Below are 17,135 nucleotides of genomic sequence, written 5' to 3'. Positions count from 1 at the left end.
TCATATCTATAAACAATAGATAACAAAAAAAACTGTTGCTTTCCTTCAAAGAACCCAACGAGCACGGAAACCCCCTACCTTTATTTTTGAAAATAAGGATGGAGGAGGGGGTTGAAAGTTGTTACATGTTTCTAAGGCCAAGTTTATATGGGCGAAGCCACTACCGATTCAAGTACAAGTAAACCATTTTTTACATCCAAATATCAAATGAAAAATAAAGGTTGAATGAATAAAACTGAAATAGTAAAATTGATGCATTTATTTTTTATCTCTCAAATGCAATGTTTATATAAACCATTGGATTTTTATATAAAACCAACATAAAAATATCCACTAAAGCGAGGATCGACAAACGACTATTAACAAACACCTAGTGTTAGCATTTGATGAAACTGATCATATTTAGAAGGCTAAACAAAGATCTTTAGGTTACTCTGTCATAAAATTCCTCATACAATATTAATGACCAATAATAGGTCAATGTGATTTTAATTGACCATTGGTAGGCCAGTTTTCTGTTATTTTTTATAGGCACTATAAGCTTCTTCAATTGCCTAGGATTATTTTGTTGATAATCTTTATGTTTTGTGCTACATCTGACTTTTATTGTCCTTGTTACCTAGAAATCAATTAATTTTCTGCTATGGATGCTTATTGCCTGAAAATGCAATGGAAATAAATTATATACCAAATCATGGCTATAAGCAACAAGGATGTAAAAAAAGTTTGGCCAAACAGATCAGATAATGAGAAATTATCCTGAAATAAAGTAACAGGATGTCCATGTGTGCAGCGAGTGATCTAATTAATAAGATTTTCGTTTACAATGTAGGTCATATAGGTTTATAGCTCTTTCGGGGGAGGATACCACAACCCTCCCAGAGAAATCACCCCCTGCAATATTTTTTTTTCTAAAACGAAAAAAACGCTTCTGGGGGGTAGCTGAGTGTAAATTATACAGCAGCAGCACATATAATTTATAGAAATAGACTAATTTTCAAGAGCCAAAAATATATACTGTTTTTCTTTTTAAATTGCTTCAAATGCAAAAATTTTAATGTGGAGATTTAAAAAGAAGAAAAAAAAACACCTTAGTGGTAAAAATTATAGGAAAGAAATAAAGCAAAAGAAAAGAATTATAAAATCTAAAACTTTGCAAACAAAAAGTAATGAATTTTAAGGAATTATATTTGCCCTATATTTGAAAAAAAACAAGGATAACAATGTTTATAAGCAACGCTACTATCAAAGTACCTTATTGAGTATAAAAAAACATAATAGGTAGTTTTTCGTTTTTTCTTCATCATTTAGGTCAGGTTAAAGAAGGTTATATTTGTTACAAGGAACCCCTACAGGATTAGGGCACCACAAGTATAGCCCCAACAAAGGTTTGGCGTAGCAAAAAAAAACTAGGAGAGGTTTCAGTGCTCGATTGTAACTTTGAGAGAAAACACCAAAAGTTACCTTGAGTTATTATTTGTATAATAACTAAAATATGTTTGATTTGTCCTGAAAACAATACTTTTACATATTTAAAAAAAAAGATGGATATAATCAAAGTGCATCACAAAAAGGAATAAGGTTAATATGTTAAAAGATTATCCCAATATAGAAATATATACCAGGGATCTAAAGGGATAAGACAATGGCCGATAAATTAATGTAATTCACCAATGATGATTCACAAAACTACTCCTTCTTTAGAGTATAATTAGTGGTTGAAATTTTTGGACACACCAATCAAAATTCAATTAAAGGCCTCAAAGTTGTTGAGCAAGCGAATAAGAAAATTTCATTATGAAACTTTGGGGACTAGTGTAATAAACAGCACTTTGTCCCCTCCATCCCTTAATGTATACATAGGTAGCTATTGAATTGTAGGAAAGCTATGTTATTTTTTAAATCCAAAAGTTTATTTTTTCGTGTTAGACTGGATAGACGCTAATTATAGAGAAGCCCTGCATTGTTAAGAAGTATTGTTTCCTTGTGGTTTGTCCACATGTGAATTCTAAGACACAACACACGCCAGAGCCAGAACTACAACCACCTTGTCCAACACCTCCAATACGATTACATTCTTCACTGAAAATAATAAATATGGAAAGACTAGTTGATTAATCCTTTAATTTGACCAATAGAAACATAATGTAGGTACAATATGACCACAATATGGGTGATAAACTTGTAGAAAATTCACTTTCTGATACAAAAAGACAGTTACTTTTCAATTTCGTACATATTAGTAATGCATTTATAAAAAAAGTAAAAAGTTTAATTTCTTGGGAACAAAACTTTAGCTAGAGGAAATTATATTGTCGGCTTTTAGTTCTATTTCTGATCATTAACATTTCATCATTTCATTTCAGCATATTAATATATTTTTACATAATAAATATGCACATAACCTTAAATGTCCTTATGTCATCTAAAATATTTATAACTTGTGTGCTGCTATACTTATTAACATAATTGTTCTTGCTTAAACTAATACGAGATAATAACCTAGAGTAGCAAGTCCCATTGTTACCAGCTTCACTCACACATGCACTACTACCAGAAAACTAAAATAAAATGTTATTCATAGATAATAATAATGCGATGATAATCTATATATATCTTAAAGTCTCTGTCATAATGTACGTCAGTAAGCCAGTTTGTAAATCAAGGGGTCAGTAGTAATTACTCAGCTGATTTTAAGATAGCTTTGTCTTGTTTTGTGAAGATTTCTCTAACCAAAAAACATTTCATCTATAACTTTCTTTATCCGTCCGTATGTCATATTCATAACGGTTCTAACGATATGCATAAGAATTTTCTACTATTAACACAAGCCGCGCAATTTCAATTTTAAAAATGTCCGCATTTTTTTTGCACACCCTTTAGAAGGAAGTAAAATTGGCTTTGTAAAATTTATTTAAATATGCCCAGCCCGAGTGTGAATTGAATATATGAAAAGTACCGATTTTTAAAAATCCTTTGACGTCTCTTCAAACGACCTACCTCATAAGTAGAGTATCTGTGATAGATTCTGAACCAAACTATTAAAATGTTATTTGTATCATATGACTGTCTAGTATTAAGGATTTCTTTATTGACAAGAAATCTTCAAACAGGATAAAAAATGTAAATGTGCAGAAATTTTAAAAAACGACCTACCTCATAAGTAGAGTAGCTGCGATAAAATAAGTAAATAAAAGTAATGTTACCTTTTTCAAGGAGAAAAAGTTAAAGATGTCAAAGTCAGGCTTCTTCAATGTTAATTTCTATTTTTTTATTGATCATAAAATTAATTTTAATACTAAAATTGTATGTATTTTAAGTTGTTATTTGGAATATTGGGTGACTTTAATATTTAACTACATTTTCTTAGATAAAGATTAAACATTTATCTTTAGTGGCATTTAGACGACATACTGGCATTAGTTTTAGGAAAGCTTTGGTTCTATGACATAATTGACTTTCAATTATTTAATGTGAAGCTTCTCTGTATTAAGGGTCCGTCCGTCTGTAACGTATAGATCTTATTGTAATATTAGGCATGATATAATTGTCCTGTCGTTTTAAAACTTGTATAATGATCATTTCCTGATGTGAAAAGTTGACAATGGGATTCAAGGAATCAGAAAGTTGTAGCAACAAAACTGAAATTATAACAAGGATGTTAAAAATCAAAGATAACAAAGCATATCCCTAAAAACTAATAAAAATAGACAGAAAAAGTCATATTTACAATAACCTGTGGTGCATCTTGCTTATATTAGGCAAGGGCAATATTAACCAGAAGCTTCATATTTCGGCAGAATAGGTGCAAATGTTTAATATGAATTAATTTCTTTCCATAATTTCTACCATTGACGTAATGTATTGGACAGCCAAACAATATATATAGAGGCTCAGCTTATAGGTTATGGGAATCTTCACAAAACAAACAGGTGTCTATCTTAGATAATAGTTGAGTAAATTGAGTTTTATTATTGTTTAGAGAAAGAAAAAAATGAACATTGGACAAAAGTAAAGACATTGCCAGATATTGAAAAGCTTCGCCACTGTCATTTAGTGAGGCTCTCTTTATGAAGGGGGAGTAAAGGTGCCATCACAATTTCAAACTAAAATATCCTAAAATCAACCAGGAGCTATATGGACTCATGAAGGCTCCCTTAAATTGAGAAATCATGACAGACAAACAAAAAAACCTTACTTCAGTTATATAATAGGCTTGCATAATTTCAATACCTAAAACAACAGCTGATATTTTAAATATCTTTGCGTTAAAACACATTATCATATCTTAAACCACAAGCCTCTAATGTTGAAGAAATACTAAGTGAAACGTTGTTTTAAATTTAGAAAGTATTCATCTAATTATTTTGTGAAAAAATCAGGAATAGAAGTTTTGGAAAATGTTTAAACATTATATTCTAAACATCCCATGTTGTATGCGTATGCAGGTTTTAGGTTATTTAATGAGGCGAATGACAAGGTTTTGCATATGTCTTTTAAGATTCTGTAACAACTCATTCTTTACTATTAAAGTAATTTGATTGGATTAGATTTAATAGATAAATCCTGTTGAATTCCATATTTTCTTATGTCTTTATCTGAACAAAAATTATACAATTATATGCATGTATGAAGTTTTCATAATTATAATACTTACATACATCTCCAACTAACACATTTAAACCCGTAAATTCAACAGTTTATGAAGTTCAGTCTTGAGCACCAGATTTTCATGTACTCTGATAAAGTGTTGACTGCAGTTGGCTGAAATAACTAAATCCCCTTTCCCCTTCCCTCCTTCTGTATGAACTAACTGACCAATAAATGAGGTCCATATTAGTAATGTACATTGACGACAAATTTTCCCTTGTCAATAAATCCAGGTATGGCCCTTATTCATTAGTTTAGTTTATATAGTATTTTGTCTAGTGCCCTCCTTCATAAATGACATTTTTTGACTAAATCTAAATAAAACTATTAAATAGAGCTATCCTTGTTTATCCTTCTTATAAATAATTTAATTATATTTTACTAGATATTTTAAATTTGTAAAAAATCATATTTATAAGCAAAAAATTAAGTGGATCTAAATTCCAAATTTTAGATAGCATTAAAATATCAAAAGAGAGTTTTAAAGTGTTTTTAATATCTTTTTTAAATTGGTTCTTTTTAAAGTGACTGCTTCTATAATCTTAACTAGTATAGCAGCCACGCCACCTAAAAGCCTCTAGGGGCATTTGAAGATAAGATAAGGGGGGGGGGGATAAAACCCGTCATTTAAAAAAAATTTTGTTAGTTGCTATTTTGCTTAGAAGGGTTTAGGTACCTTCCTTCCAAATAGCAATGTACCTTTCCAGGGCCTATAAGAAGCTTCGCTGTAAAAGAGCACCATATAGGTTTAGCGGTTAGCGAGATCCTTCGGTACACACAGACTATCAAACATAATACTACTTTTACATCAGGGGGATAGCTTGAAATTATCTATTTAAAGTCTTTAACATTACAAATATTCAACATGTATCTTTAATTGCATAATAATTGCAGATTGTGGAAAGCAAAGCATTTTAGAACACGTAATGAATGTTAAAAGTTTATCTTTTCTTTATATATGACCTAGTAGAATATAACAAATTATCTAAAAATAAGTTTTGCATAAAAATTTAATTTAACGCCATTCTAAAAAATAAAACAAGAGGGGAAAATGACAAGAAATGTATTTTAATATATGTAGCTTGTAGAACTCTTACCCTGTCCTCTAAAAGTAAAATTTTTTTTTCTGTAAAAAATTCTAAAAATCTTTTTTTTCTTCTAAATTCTGTCATAGTAGTTAAGTATATTAAGGGAATATAAAGTTCTATATATTAGATTTATAAAATGTTAAAATTAATTATTTTTAAGTGGTCAAGTAAAATATCTGGAAAACTATCCAATAGAAAACTTTTTTTTATCACAATAAAACGATCATAATTAGACTTTAAAAAAAAACAATAGTTGGAGAGTAATTTTTCTATTTCAAAGTTATTTTTTCTTCAAGTTTCAAGTCCCTACCTATAGGATAAAATAGGAAAATCTAAAACAAAACAAGAAATACATTTCTATCTTTGACATAATTTTTCCATCAGAAATTCTTAACCCCACTGGATATAAGCGGAAAAGAGGGAAGCAAATTTGAAAGGAGAAACTTTATATTTTAGATGTATCAAGGATTTTTATTAATCTATTATTCGATGGTTAACCAATAATTTTAATCTACATTTTGTTTATCATTATAAAGGATCTATGTTAATATGTTGTGTTATCATTAAGAACCTTGCTAATTGCAGTCAGTTAGTCTGTAATTTGATTATTTCATTTAAAAGGTATTCATGTAAAATAACTATTTAGCTATAGACTTTAAGGACTTTTTTTAATTATAAGGTTTGTGATAATGTCATTATTTAATAGAATACAATTACCTGTTAGATCTTAAAGGATCTTCGTGGATAAAACGATGGAAAAAAATTGTTGTATAGCTCCAATTAGGATAAACAAAATTACTCCTTCTATAGATTAAAATTATTGATGGAAAAGTTTAATAAATTGAATGATTGTACAACCCAATCAAGATGAAATATTGATAATAGGGTATCAAATCTATTATGTTTGGTTATAAGTGTAATTTACAGCATATAGTCCCCTCCCTCCCTGGGTTTAATAGTATAAAGCAAAGGACTCCTATTTTGAAATACTGTATACTTATAGTATATACTAGCAGCTTTGCCCCAAAAGGTAATTAAAAAAAAAAATTCTGGTACTGCCAATTTTATGTGAAGTAGTTTCCCCAGAAATTTTTTTTTGTGGTGGAAATTTTCATTTTTGGGGGGGTTGGGAGTGTCCCCCCCCCCAAGAAAATAGCTTAAAACCACCACAGGACCAATAGGTATATACCCTGAAGAGTATAATCCGATCGGTTCAGTGGTTACTGAGATCTTAAGCTTCAGACGGACAGACATCAAGCTACTTTGTATTATAGATAACACATCAAAATCTTCTTTAAATACATTAATATTGAATCCTGGATTGATATTGTGTATAAAATTTTTCGTTTATCCAATACTTATACACATAAAGCTGCCAAATATGATATCTCCTTTTTTTCTTATTTTCTCCAATATCAGAGTCTGTGTGTCTCGTTTGTTCACCAGGCTTTTAAAACCATTTATATTTCCTTGTCAATTTGTTATAAAAATTAGAACAATTATATCCTGAAGTAGCGTAGCGTTTACAAGCCATGGAAAAAAATCATCGTAAAACCATGTGGATAAATTATAAAACCTAAACAAATTAAGCCAATTCCAGTCTTTAGGAATTATCATGTTTCTTTTGGACGTCATAGAATATAAAATCAACTTAAAAAGTTAGTAATTTATTGAAAAAAGAGAACCCATTAAATGAATACAATAAGGGATTGGTACTATAATTTTAATTATTAAAAAAATCCTGATATGATTTTCTGGGCCAGATTGTATCCAAACGGATACAAACCAACGTAGTTCATCCGTTCGTCGATAGGAAGGTGATAGGGTCCAATCTCACAAAAACGCGTCAAAAATAAAGACGTTAAAATGTTTTTTTACTGATGATATGTCAGTTGCATGACACAAATAGTTTGAGTAGGGGGGATAACCTGGCCGAAAACAGGTACAATTTGTTACTAAGCAATTGCACAATTAAGGCTTCTAGACAACGGTATTGATATCAAAAGGTTGGTTGTCTGAAGGGCGTTTTACCATATAATTATGCACATTATAAGGCAAGATTTGGTTCAAAGATTTACCAAAAATAAGATCGTGTGGTACATCCTGTCACGTGAACAAACATGCTCTCCAACCGGATATGAATGGAATTCAGATCCGTAATAAAAAGAATTATTAAACAAATACAGAACATAAATCTAATAAAACTAATAAAAAATTATGGATTATTGAAAAGAAAGGCCGACTTTAATTAACAATTGTTTTAATAATGAGATGTGAAATTAAAAAGCAATTAATAAATATAATAACTGTATTGTTTAGAAAAAAAGTTCATTAGTATTCTTTAAAAAATAGACAGTTCTCCTCAAAGTGCCTAGTCGAGCAAAGAAACCTATGTTTGTTTGTTTTTCGTTATTTTTTATATTTTATGTCAGGTTAGGTTATAATATATTGTGCTATGGGTAGTCCCACAGTAATAGAGCACTATAGGGGCAATGGATATAAAAAATACTAGGGAGAGTGGGTTTCAGTGATCGACAGGCACTCAGAGGAAAGCACCAATAATGATATTGGCAAGAAAAGTTTTTTGTTACAAACTTGAATCTGTTTATTATAATTATAAATACGTAGTAAAATGATGTCTATGTGTCCGTTCGTTTTTCTTTTAAAGCAAAATATCTCGGAAACATTAATCTGTATTTTTTTTTTACAAAATCAACAATGAAAAAGTGTAGCTCTCCTAACATTTTAAATATATGATGTTTAGCCTAATGGATTAGCAAATCACAAGATTATTGAAATAATATACTTTTCATGGGTGAGAATTTTACCAATTAGTATTTTCTCTGCCTTCAAACTGCCAGTCTATCTATGCAGAAAGTAAAATAGCAAAATACTTAGGGATTTGACGGTAAAATTATATTACTTTGATAACACTACTTTTGTTAAGAAGTTTTTAAATTATCGGTTTGCATCTTTGTCATGCGCATATAAAGTTATAGGTTAACTTATTAACATATTCAGGGAACTTTCACTTGATGTGTTACTGAACTTTTCACCCACTTTTAGCTTATTTCATATAAGAAAGAACAAAAGTAAAGTAGGAGGTAGGCAAAGTTTTAGGTTAATACAAATGGTGTCGTCAGGATAACTATGAATTATAACAAGTCTTCTTTAAGCCTAGACCCTGCGGGGAGCCAAACCTTTCATTTTAAAACACTTAGAAAACTGAGGGATTTTTATTTCAGGGTAATATTGGATATGGCTATGGAAATGAGAATATCTGTTTTTATTTTGGCATTTATGATTCTGGAGTATGGAAGATCTCACAGTACAATAACAAATATAATAGCAAGTAAGTATTACACTTTTGTCCTTTATAACCATAGTAACAATCAAGATGGAAAGTAAATAAAGGCATAGTAGACAATTTCTTTAAAAACGAAGGATGACCAGACTATTTATTGTAGTTTGAAAAGTGCTGACATAAAATTTAAAAAAAAATTGAGTTATAGAACAAATTCTTTTGGTTCAGGAATAGTTATTTACATCATCGTATTATAAACAGCTTACCGTCGCGTGTATATTAGTTTAAAAATTAAAAATTAAAACCAGTTTTGTTAGCCTTAAGGAACCGAAGAAAATGGCATTCCTTATTGAAAAAGTTGCTTATACAAAAATAAAGTAAAACTGACATAAGTAGAAAGTGACTTTTAAAAATTTTACAAGAAATTTTAGATGCCAAAAAATCTATACAAAAACATCCATCTTTGATTTCCAATAATATGATTCAGTAATTTTTATTTTTAGGAGATATATATGAGCCTACAAACTGCATTGGAAAAACAATTCTCATTTTTTCACTTAGTAATTCAAGAAATGATAACACAGCACAGAAAATAAAGGTATCAATATTAATCAAGCATTTCAGTTCACTATTATAGAATACGTACTAATGGCTAAGCACCCAGCCTCTTGGAACTCTGTATTCAAAGAAGCAGAGAAGGGCTAGAAAAATAGCTTAATACCATCCCAATAACTAAATCTGAAAATAACCTTTAGCCAAAAAAAACTTACAACTTAATATTATAGGATAGTTCAAAATCAATTCAAATTTAATTTTAGAAAGCACTGGCAAAATGTTTAGATACCCTTGAATTAAAGGTACTTTTTTCATATTTTTTATAATATATAATTTTATACTTTATTCTAATTTGATTTATTTAGACTGATATGAATTATGCTGAAACCACATATAATGATACCTACACTGGATCAGATCGAAGCAAAGGCGTGGTTCAGGTAAGAAATCTTGTTTGGCGTTGTAGAATAAATTAATCTTTTTATCGTATGAAAGATAATAATGTGATGTTTATTGTATGGTAAACGTATAATGGTATATACAGTTTTATTGTATGGTTCACAAATGGTCAACTATATTCAGAAAATTTCTTTTTTTATATAACTTTACTTATTTCAGGGACTAAAACTAATTTACCTTCTTTAATTTGTATAGAATGAAAATAGAATTTATGAGGAAATGAAAATTGAAAAAGTAGATGAAGATTGTGACTCAAAAGAAATGAATTATGCTAACAGTAAACAACCTAATCAAGGGTCAAAACAATATAAAACAGATAGTAAGGTTCATGACAACAAAAATTCATATGTTGGTAAAACAACACCTGGTAGTTACAAACCCGAAAAGACAAATGCTAACAAATCTTACAATGAAAAAACTACACTCAGTAGTTATATTTCCACAAAAACAGAATCTAACAAATCTTACAATGTAAAAACTACACCCAGTAGTTATAGATCTAAAAAGACAGATAATTTAGCTGAACTTACAGATAAACATTTTGATGCTATCTTTGATAAATATTCTAAAGATATCACAACTAAGAAAGACACTTTAAATAGTAATTTGAGATCATATGATACAGGAAAAGAGAGCAAAAAAGAATCTAAACAAGGTAGTAACAGTGCATATGATACCAACAAGCAGAATGGTGTTAAAAACTATCCACATAAGGATCAATCTACAAATGACTCAAATGAAATGGATAGCAAGTCTAAAACATTAAAGGGAATAGAATCTTTTTTAAGTAAAAGTTATAGTCATGATATACCTATTAACTCTTTAGAGCATGATTCTTATCATCCTAATGACAAAGATGATACTAAAGAAAAGAAGACTAACCAAATGTATCCAGAATCACTGTATGATGTTCTTAATGGAAGTTTAACAGATAGTATAGCTAAAAAGAAAAAGTTAGAAAAGGATATATTAGAAAGCAAATTAGCTGTTCAAAAATTGACAAATGATATGAAAGGGCATAATCTATATCCTTCAAATCCAGATAGATCTAATAGAGATTCAACAGTATATAAAACTCAGGATGATACAGCTGGTTTACTGGTTGATGTTGAGTTAACTGACCAAGGTTATAGTGATGACTGGAAGATACCAATACAACAATCAGGTTACTTTAGTTTGAAAATTATAATTATTTGATACTAATGTCTATTCATTTTGTCTTAAATTAACAAAAATCAATTTTATTGCAAAATTATGTAGACAAAACATGCTGATACCAAGTTTTATCTTTGTTCCTAATAGGGTTTCCATATAAGATGATGTTAATTTTGTTATAGGTTATCCAGCCCCAAGTGTTAGTTCTTCAACTGGAGGACAACAAAAAATAGGTGAAATTATTTTTATGTGATCTTCTTATTTCCCAAAAAACATTAAATAATATGATTAACATTTAAAAAATTTAGATAAATATCAACCTGATGACTCCAGAACAAAAGTTGGAAGTTCCAAGCAAACATCTAATGCCTCTTGGAAGGACTCTAAATCTGGGGGTTGGGAAAAGTCCCAATCTGGGAGTGGATCGTGGGATGGGAAAAAAATTGCAGCTTGGGATAAAAATAATGTTCCTGCTTGGGATGCTGTTTCTACTATAAAGAAAAAGTCCTCTTATACAACAAGTTTTCCTGATAAATCAGACAACAACCCAATCACCACTGAAAATCCTTATGATGACATCAATATCATGGATGTTCCTATGGATGATGGGATGAATGATTCTGGAGAGTTATGGAATCCCTTCAAGAAATGATTGAAAGTTCTTGTAGGATTTGTTATGATTTTATGTATAATGATTAGCTTTAAGGTTTAGTCTGTAAGGGAAATTAATATTAGTTCTGAATTATTTTTTATGTAAATATGTTCTTTAGATTTAAGGTTTAGTTAGTAAGGGACTCTCATTTGATGCAAATCAATGCAATGCTTTTAATGTTTAAAAACCTTATATAATTTCTTGCATGTTTACTAATTACTTTACTATCCTGCATCAGATGAGAATTATTAATTATGCAATTGTTTGAAATCTTCTTCACCTTAGTTTTAAGTTTTAGTCTGTAAGTTAGCTTTAAATGTATTTATTTAATGTTTTATTGATTATATATATGAGATAAAATGCAAATAAATGAATATATCTGTACATTTTGTAGTAGATAAGCTAAATGTCCATCAATAGGCCTGTCTGATACATTCAGGGGCTCCTCTTCAAGATAAAAAAAAATGAATTCAACAAAATGTTGTCAAATGATAATATAATGAATATTTAGCTTTGTTACGTACAATTTTGGGAACTATTATTTTTTTTTAAACAGAATCCTCTGAACATAATAGCATAGTATTTAGGTCAAATTTGAACATAAAATAGTTAGGAATTTGAAACATTACTTTTATAATAATCATGTTTGAATTGCCATAACTTTTAATAGCTTCATTATTCTTGCAGTACAGACGGTTTAATAATATAGCTTGCAATTCTTTACTATTTCTTGGTATGATTGTTGTTTTTTCTGATATAGAATTTAGGATGTTTATAGATAGCAAGAAAAACTCAACCCTTGGATCTAGGATTGAAAGCATATCAACAACAGCTGCTTAATTGAAAACTAACCCACTCATATCCCACACCATAAAAGACAAACAAAAGATGCATTTTAGGTCACACTTGCTAATTATTCATTTCATCATAAATTCTAATATGCAAAATATTTAAATTTTGTTGTATTAAAAAATGTAAGGACACTTTTGGTCATTAGTAATCAGGTAAACAATACAATAAACTATAATACAATAGAAAGTAAATGGGTAATTATAAAGGTTGAGAATTTTAAGAAGAACTTCTTTTTGATTTGATACCAATAGAAATAAGTAATCATTAAAAGAAAAACAAGGATGACAATATCCATAAGTAGCGAAGCTCAAAAATTATGAATGGATATCGGGAAAAAGTTTACTATAGAGCAGTGTCATACAATAATCATTAAGCTTGATAAAATAGGAAAATCACAAAGCCTTTAAAATCACGCAACCTTTGAATCACGAAAACATAAGCATATTTAATCCCTGATAATTTCAGCCGTCAATGCTAAATAAGAATAAAGAAAATCTCAAAAACCTAAAAATCTAGGAAACGATCTAGCACCCCAATTAATAAACAAATATTATTAAAACCTGGTAAAAATATTTTGAATGTAAAATAGATTAATCTCTGGAAGTTTTAGCTTTCTATCTTAAATAGGAATTGAGAAAATCGCAAAAACTTAAAAATCTAAGAATCGATCTAGCACCCCAGATGGACAAAACAATGTAGAGATTAGATGAACATGTCATAGGAATTTTCACTAAAAAATTCAGCTGTCTATCTTGAATAGGAGCCAAGAACAAAGTGAACTATAGAGTAGCTTCGCTATTAAAAATGAGTTTCTTCCCAAGATTTGTTAATTGTTGTCTTTGGTGGCCTTATTGTTTTGAGACTTTAAGTAAGTTAAACTGACAAAGCGCACCCGACCCCAGCCCAACCCACCCCCTTCCCCCCCCAACCAATGATCTTCATGTTTAATTTACAATCATGGAAGCCAAAAGTTACCCCTTTTGATTATTGGTTAAAAAGTTTTACTTTGCTAGTTTGAATTAATAAATCAAGATTAGGTTAAAGTACCCAAAATTGTATGGAGACGATTGTGAATACCTGTTTATAAAAAATGGATACTTACTAATATAATTGCAACCTTGCAAAAGCAGACATAAGATCAAATTAAATTTTAGAGTATCTCTGCCTCTAATAAAGGTTATTAAACTTTTTGATTGGCGCTCTGGAATATGAGAGAACAGTGAATGCCGTAAACTGATTAAATATTCATTTAAATTTGCTACCAAAAGTTAGAAATTAGAATTACCCTACTGGATTGGTTTTAACAATTCATTAACCCACCTTATGATAATGATAATTTCCCTTTTCAAGTAAAAATAATAATGGCAGATTCTTTAAGAAATTTACATCATTAGAGATAGACAAATGAACCAATTAGGTTACAGAGTAAATATCAAATGGTCAAAATTTAGCTGTTTATCTTAACTATCAACTGAGTAAATCCAATTTCTCCCCTAGCATTCAGGACGGTCATACAAACGGACAGACGGATTAACATAGCAAATTATAAATTTCACTCGCAATTGATAAAAGTCATGAATGGATTGTGTCAAAGTTTTTCCATTTTAACCTACATAAGGGAAATTATTTTTTATCATAATTTGAATTTAATATGAAATCGTCCTCATTCCATTAAAGTCATTATTTTATCAAAAAGTCTGGATGTCTAATTACAAAATTACACTTTTAAGGAAACTACTCAAAACTGAGAACATTATATAAAGTTATACATAATAAGAATATAATAACAAAATACAAACTTAATATTCGGCACAAGGTCACTCATTATATAAAATTTGGAATATTAAGATTTCATATTTTTCAGATTTCAGTTAAAGAGATGGTTTGATTCTACCCATAGTATATAACATGCAATGTAGGATATCCGACCCAACACTGCGTCATGACTAAAAATAGATTGTTAGAATAAGGGGAATGCCTTTGTCCAAACAGGCACAACTCATCACCATGCATAGTTTCAGACGAATATTGTACAATCAAAGGATTGGTTTCACAGATAAGCATATAACATCGCATACCTGCAAAGGTAAAGCTAACGAATGACAGGATGTCGTTATGGACTTGAGGAGTTAAAAAGACCAAATTGTGTTAAAAATGATCCATGTGACGTAATAATAATGAGGGAGATGAGAGGAGAATTGGGAAAGAAACCCCCTAAAAAAGAGATGGTTGATCCCTTGTTTTTATGACGTCACATGGATCATTTTTGACAAAATTTGGTCTTTGTCGTTAAAAAATTAACATTTCAATGTCCCCTGTCCTCTGTTTTTTTTGTTAATAAAATGCTTACAACCAAATATAAACTTAGACTTTAACTTGTACAATTTGACAAAGTTAATATTAGATTTTGAATATTTAAATTTTTGTCTGAACATTAAGCTTTATAACTGTTATGAAACTTTGTAAGGAGTAAAACTTCTTTAAAATTGTTCTGGTAGTAACATTTTTCAAGTTGGATGATGTTCTTTTCATGAATACAATTTATTTATTTAAAGATTCAAAGGCCATTTCTAATTAACCTCAAAACCTAATGATTTCTCCATTCCTTAGGAGCTTCGTCTATATCATGGGATGGTTTTAGTCTATTTTGCTTTTAGTTTTAGTCTTGGGGTGATTTTTCGATATTTTTACAGAGTCCTAGATGCTTGGGCCGCGAAGCTAGAAAAAGTCCCTCCACAGATTATGACGTCATACGATAGAATAACCAATGAGAGGCCAGCATAAATTTTACCATTGGTGTATACTGGCCTTTCATTGGCTATTCTATCGTATGACGTCATAATCTGTGGAGGGACATGTGAATTAATACTAGAAACCTATAATTGCTAAGTTACACAATTCTGTAAATAAGTATAACCGTACCAAATTAAGACTAAAAATTTTTGCATCATTTAAAACCTTGGACTTTATCAGGGATAAGGCAATGGCTCCAATGATGATATACATATTTACCCTTCTGTAAATTATAATTATTGATTGAAATATTTGGACACTCAACTTAATGAACCAACCAATAACAATTCAATAAAAAGTCCATGGAGTTGTTAATACAATTTATAAACTTTGGAAGCTACTGTAATAATTAGCCCAATGTCCCTTCTCTCCATGGAATTTATGAATAATTTTGTTCTTGTTTTACAATCTCTAACATTTTCCTCTTTTTAATGTTTTAGTGTGTCAAGGATAATATCAAACTTTTCTTAACAACTCGCAAAATTCAGTTTTCCATCACTTACCCAAAGTAAATCTTATAACAAAATATTATTCCCGTCCACTTATCTCTCATTATTAGAACTTAAACTTGATAAGGTTTTAGTGGTTACGCCCCTAGAGGCCTCTAGGGAACTTTAGGTGAGGAGGGAGACAAATCCCATGTACAATTTTAGTTTTAATTAAAAGAAAATTTAAATTAAAATTGGGTGATATAATTTTTTCTGAGGGTTGATTTCTCTTGGGTGGGTGATGGTACACTCCCACAAAATAGTCATAAACCATCCCAAGACCTATGAGAAGCAAAGCAGTAAAGGAGAAACATATTTAGGTTCAGCGTTTAGCGAGATTCTTCGGTACACACAGACAAACATTATGTTACTTTTATATATTAAAATAAAACAATGCTGTTCTTTTACTATGTGAAACTGATAGAACACCCTGAATTTTAAATGAATCTATGTGTGGTTCCATTAGCCAGTCTCATTTTGCAAGGAAATATAATATAGATTTTTATATCTTTTTTTATTATTATATACTTATATGTTAAGTTCCATCTAATGTTTTTATTTTATTTATTAGCTTAGGAATATTTTCATTTTTAAGGTAATAGATAAGCTTATCCAGATTAAATTTGAATTTTTACAATCTTGTAATGTTTTTTTCTCGTATTCATTCGAATCCGGTGGATAGGGACCGGTTCTCATCCATACGAAAAAACTATGTCTAGCATCGTATTATATCCAGTTTTCTACGAATATAGAAATGTACAATTATAAGATTAAAACCAGTTTTTTTTAGCCGGTGCCTTCGGCACCGCGGGGCTAAAAAAAAACTAGTTTTAATCTTATAATTGTATATTCTATATCCGCGGAAAGCCGTTTATAATACGATACGAGAAATAACTATTATCAACTGAATTTCTCGACCAGTTTAATGGACATTAAAAGTAACATAAAATTCGCATAGACTAAATAAAGTAACTAAACTTTTCATGATTTAACTTATTTTCTCAATTAAAAATTTGACACAAATTTTTATCCAATTTTTTTTTAGAGAGACATCATCTAAATGTTTTGCTTTTTTTGTTAAGAAGTGGCTTTGATATGTACTTCTACACACGGAAAAGTTATATTTTATTACCAGACTT

The 17,135-nt window shown here is 29.7% G+C and overlaps 1 protein-coding gene across 1 annotated transcript; it reads left to right on the top strand.

Annotated features, from left to right (window-relative positions):
* Window positions 1-8,559: 8,559 nt before the first annotated feature.
* Window positions 8,560-12,318, top strand: LOC145323337 (uncharacterized). Its single transcript, XM_080165763.1, has 8 exons — window positions 8,560-8,646; window positions 8,984-9,090; window positions 9,546-9,640; window positions 9,861-9,899; window positions 9,963-10,037; window positions 10,252-11,221; window positions 11,394-11,444; window positions 11,520-12,318. The coding sequence occupies exons 2-8, from the start codon at window positions 8,997-8,999 to the stop codon at window positions 11,861-11,863; spliced, it is 1,668 nt and encodes a 555-aa protein (XP_080021889.1). The 5' UTR covers window positions 8,560-8,646; window positions 8,984-8,996; the 3' UTR covers window positions 11,864-12,318.
* The last annotated feature ends 4,817 nt before the right edge of the window (window positions 12,319-17,135 follow it).

This window comes from Acartia tonsa, chromosome 6 (assembly GCF_053477335.1).
Source record: "Acartia tonsa isolate MP-2025a chromosome 6, ASM5347733v1, whole genome shotgun sequence".
Classification (NCBI taxonomy): Eukaryota; Metazoa; Arthropoda; class Copepoda; order Calanoida; family Acartiidae; genus Acartia; species Acartia tonsa.
Note: the sequence above shows the minus strand (reverse complement) of the source record. Positions and strands in the feature narration are given on the sequence as shown.

Bases quoted from the DNA above. Each gene is read 5' to 3' on its own strand.
- LOC145323337 (XM_080165763.1), top strand. From the start codon at position 8,997: ATGGCTATGGAAATGAGAATATCTGTTTTTATTTTGGCATTTATGATT. The intron at 9,900-9,962 runs GTACTTTTTTCA...TGATTTATTTAG, and splicing joins TAGATACCCTTGAATTAAAG to ACTGATATGAATTATGCTGA. The intron at 11,222-11,393 runs GTTACTTTAGTT...ATTTTGTTATAG, and splicing joins GATACCAATACAACAATCAG to GTTATCCAGCCCCAAGTGTT.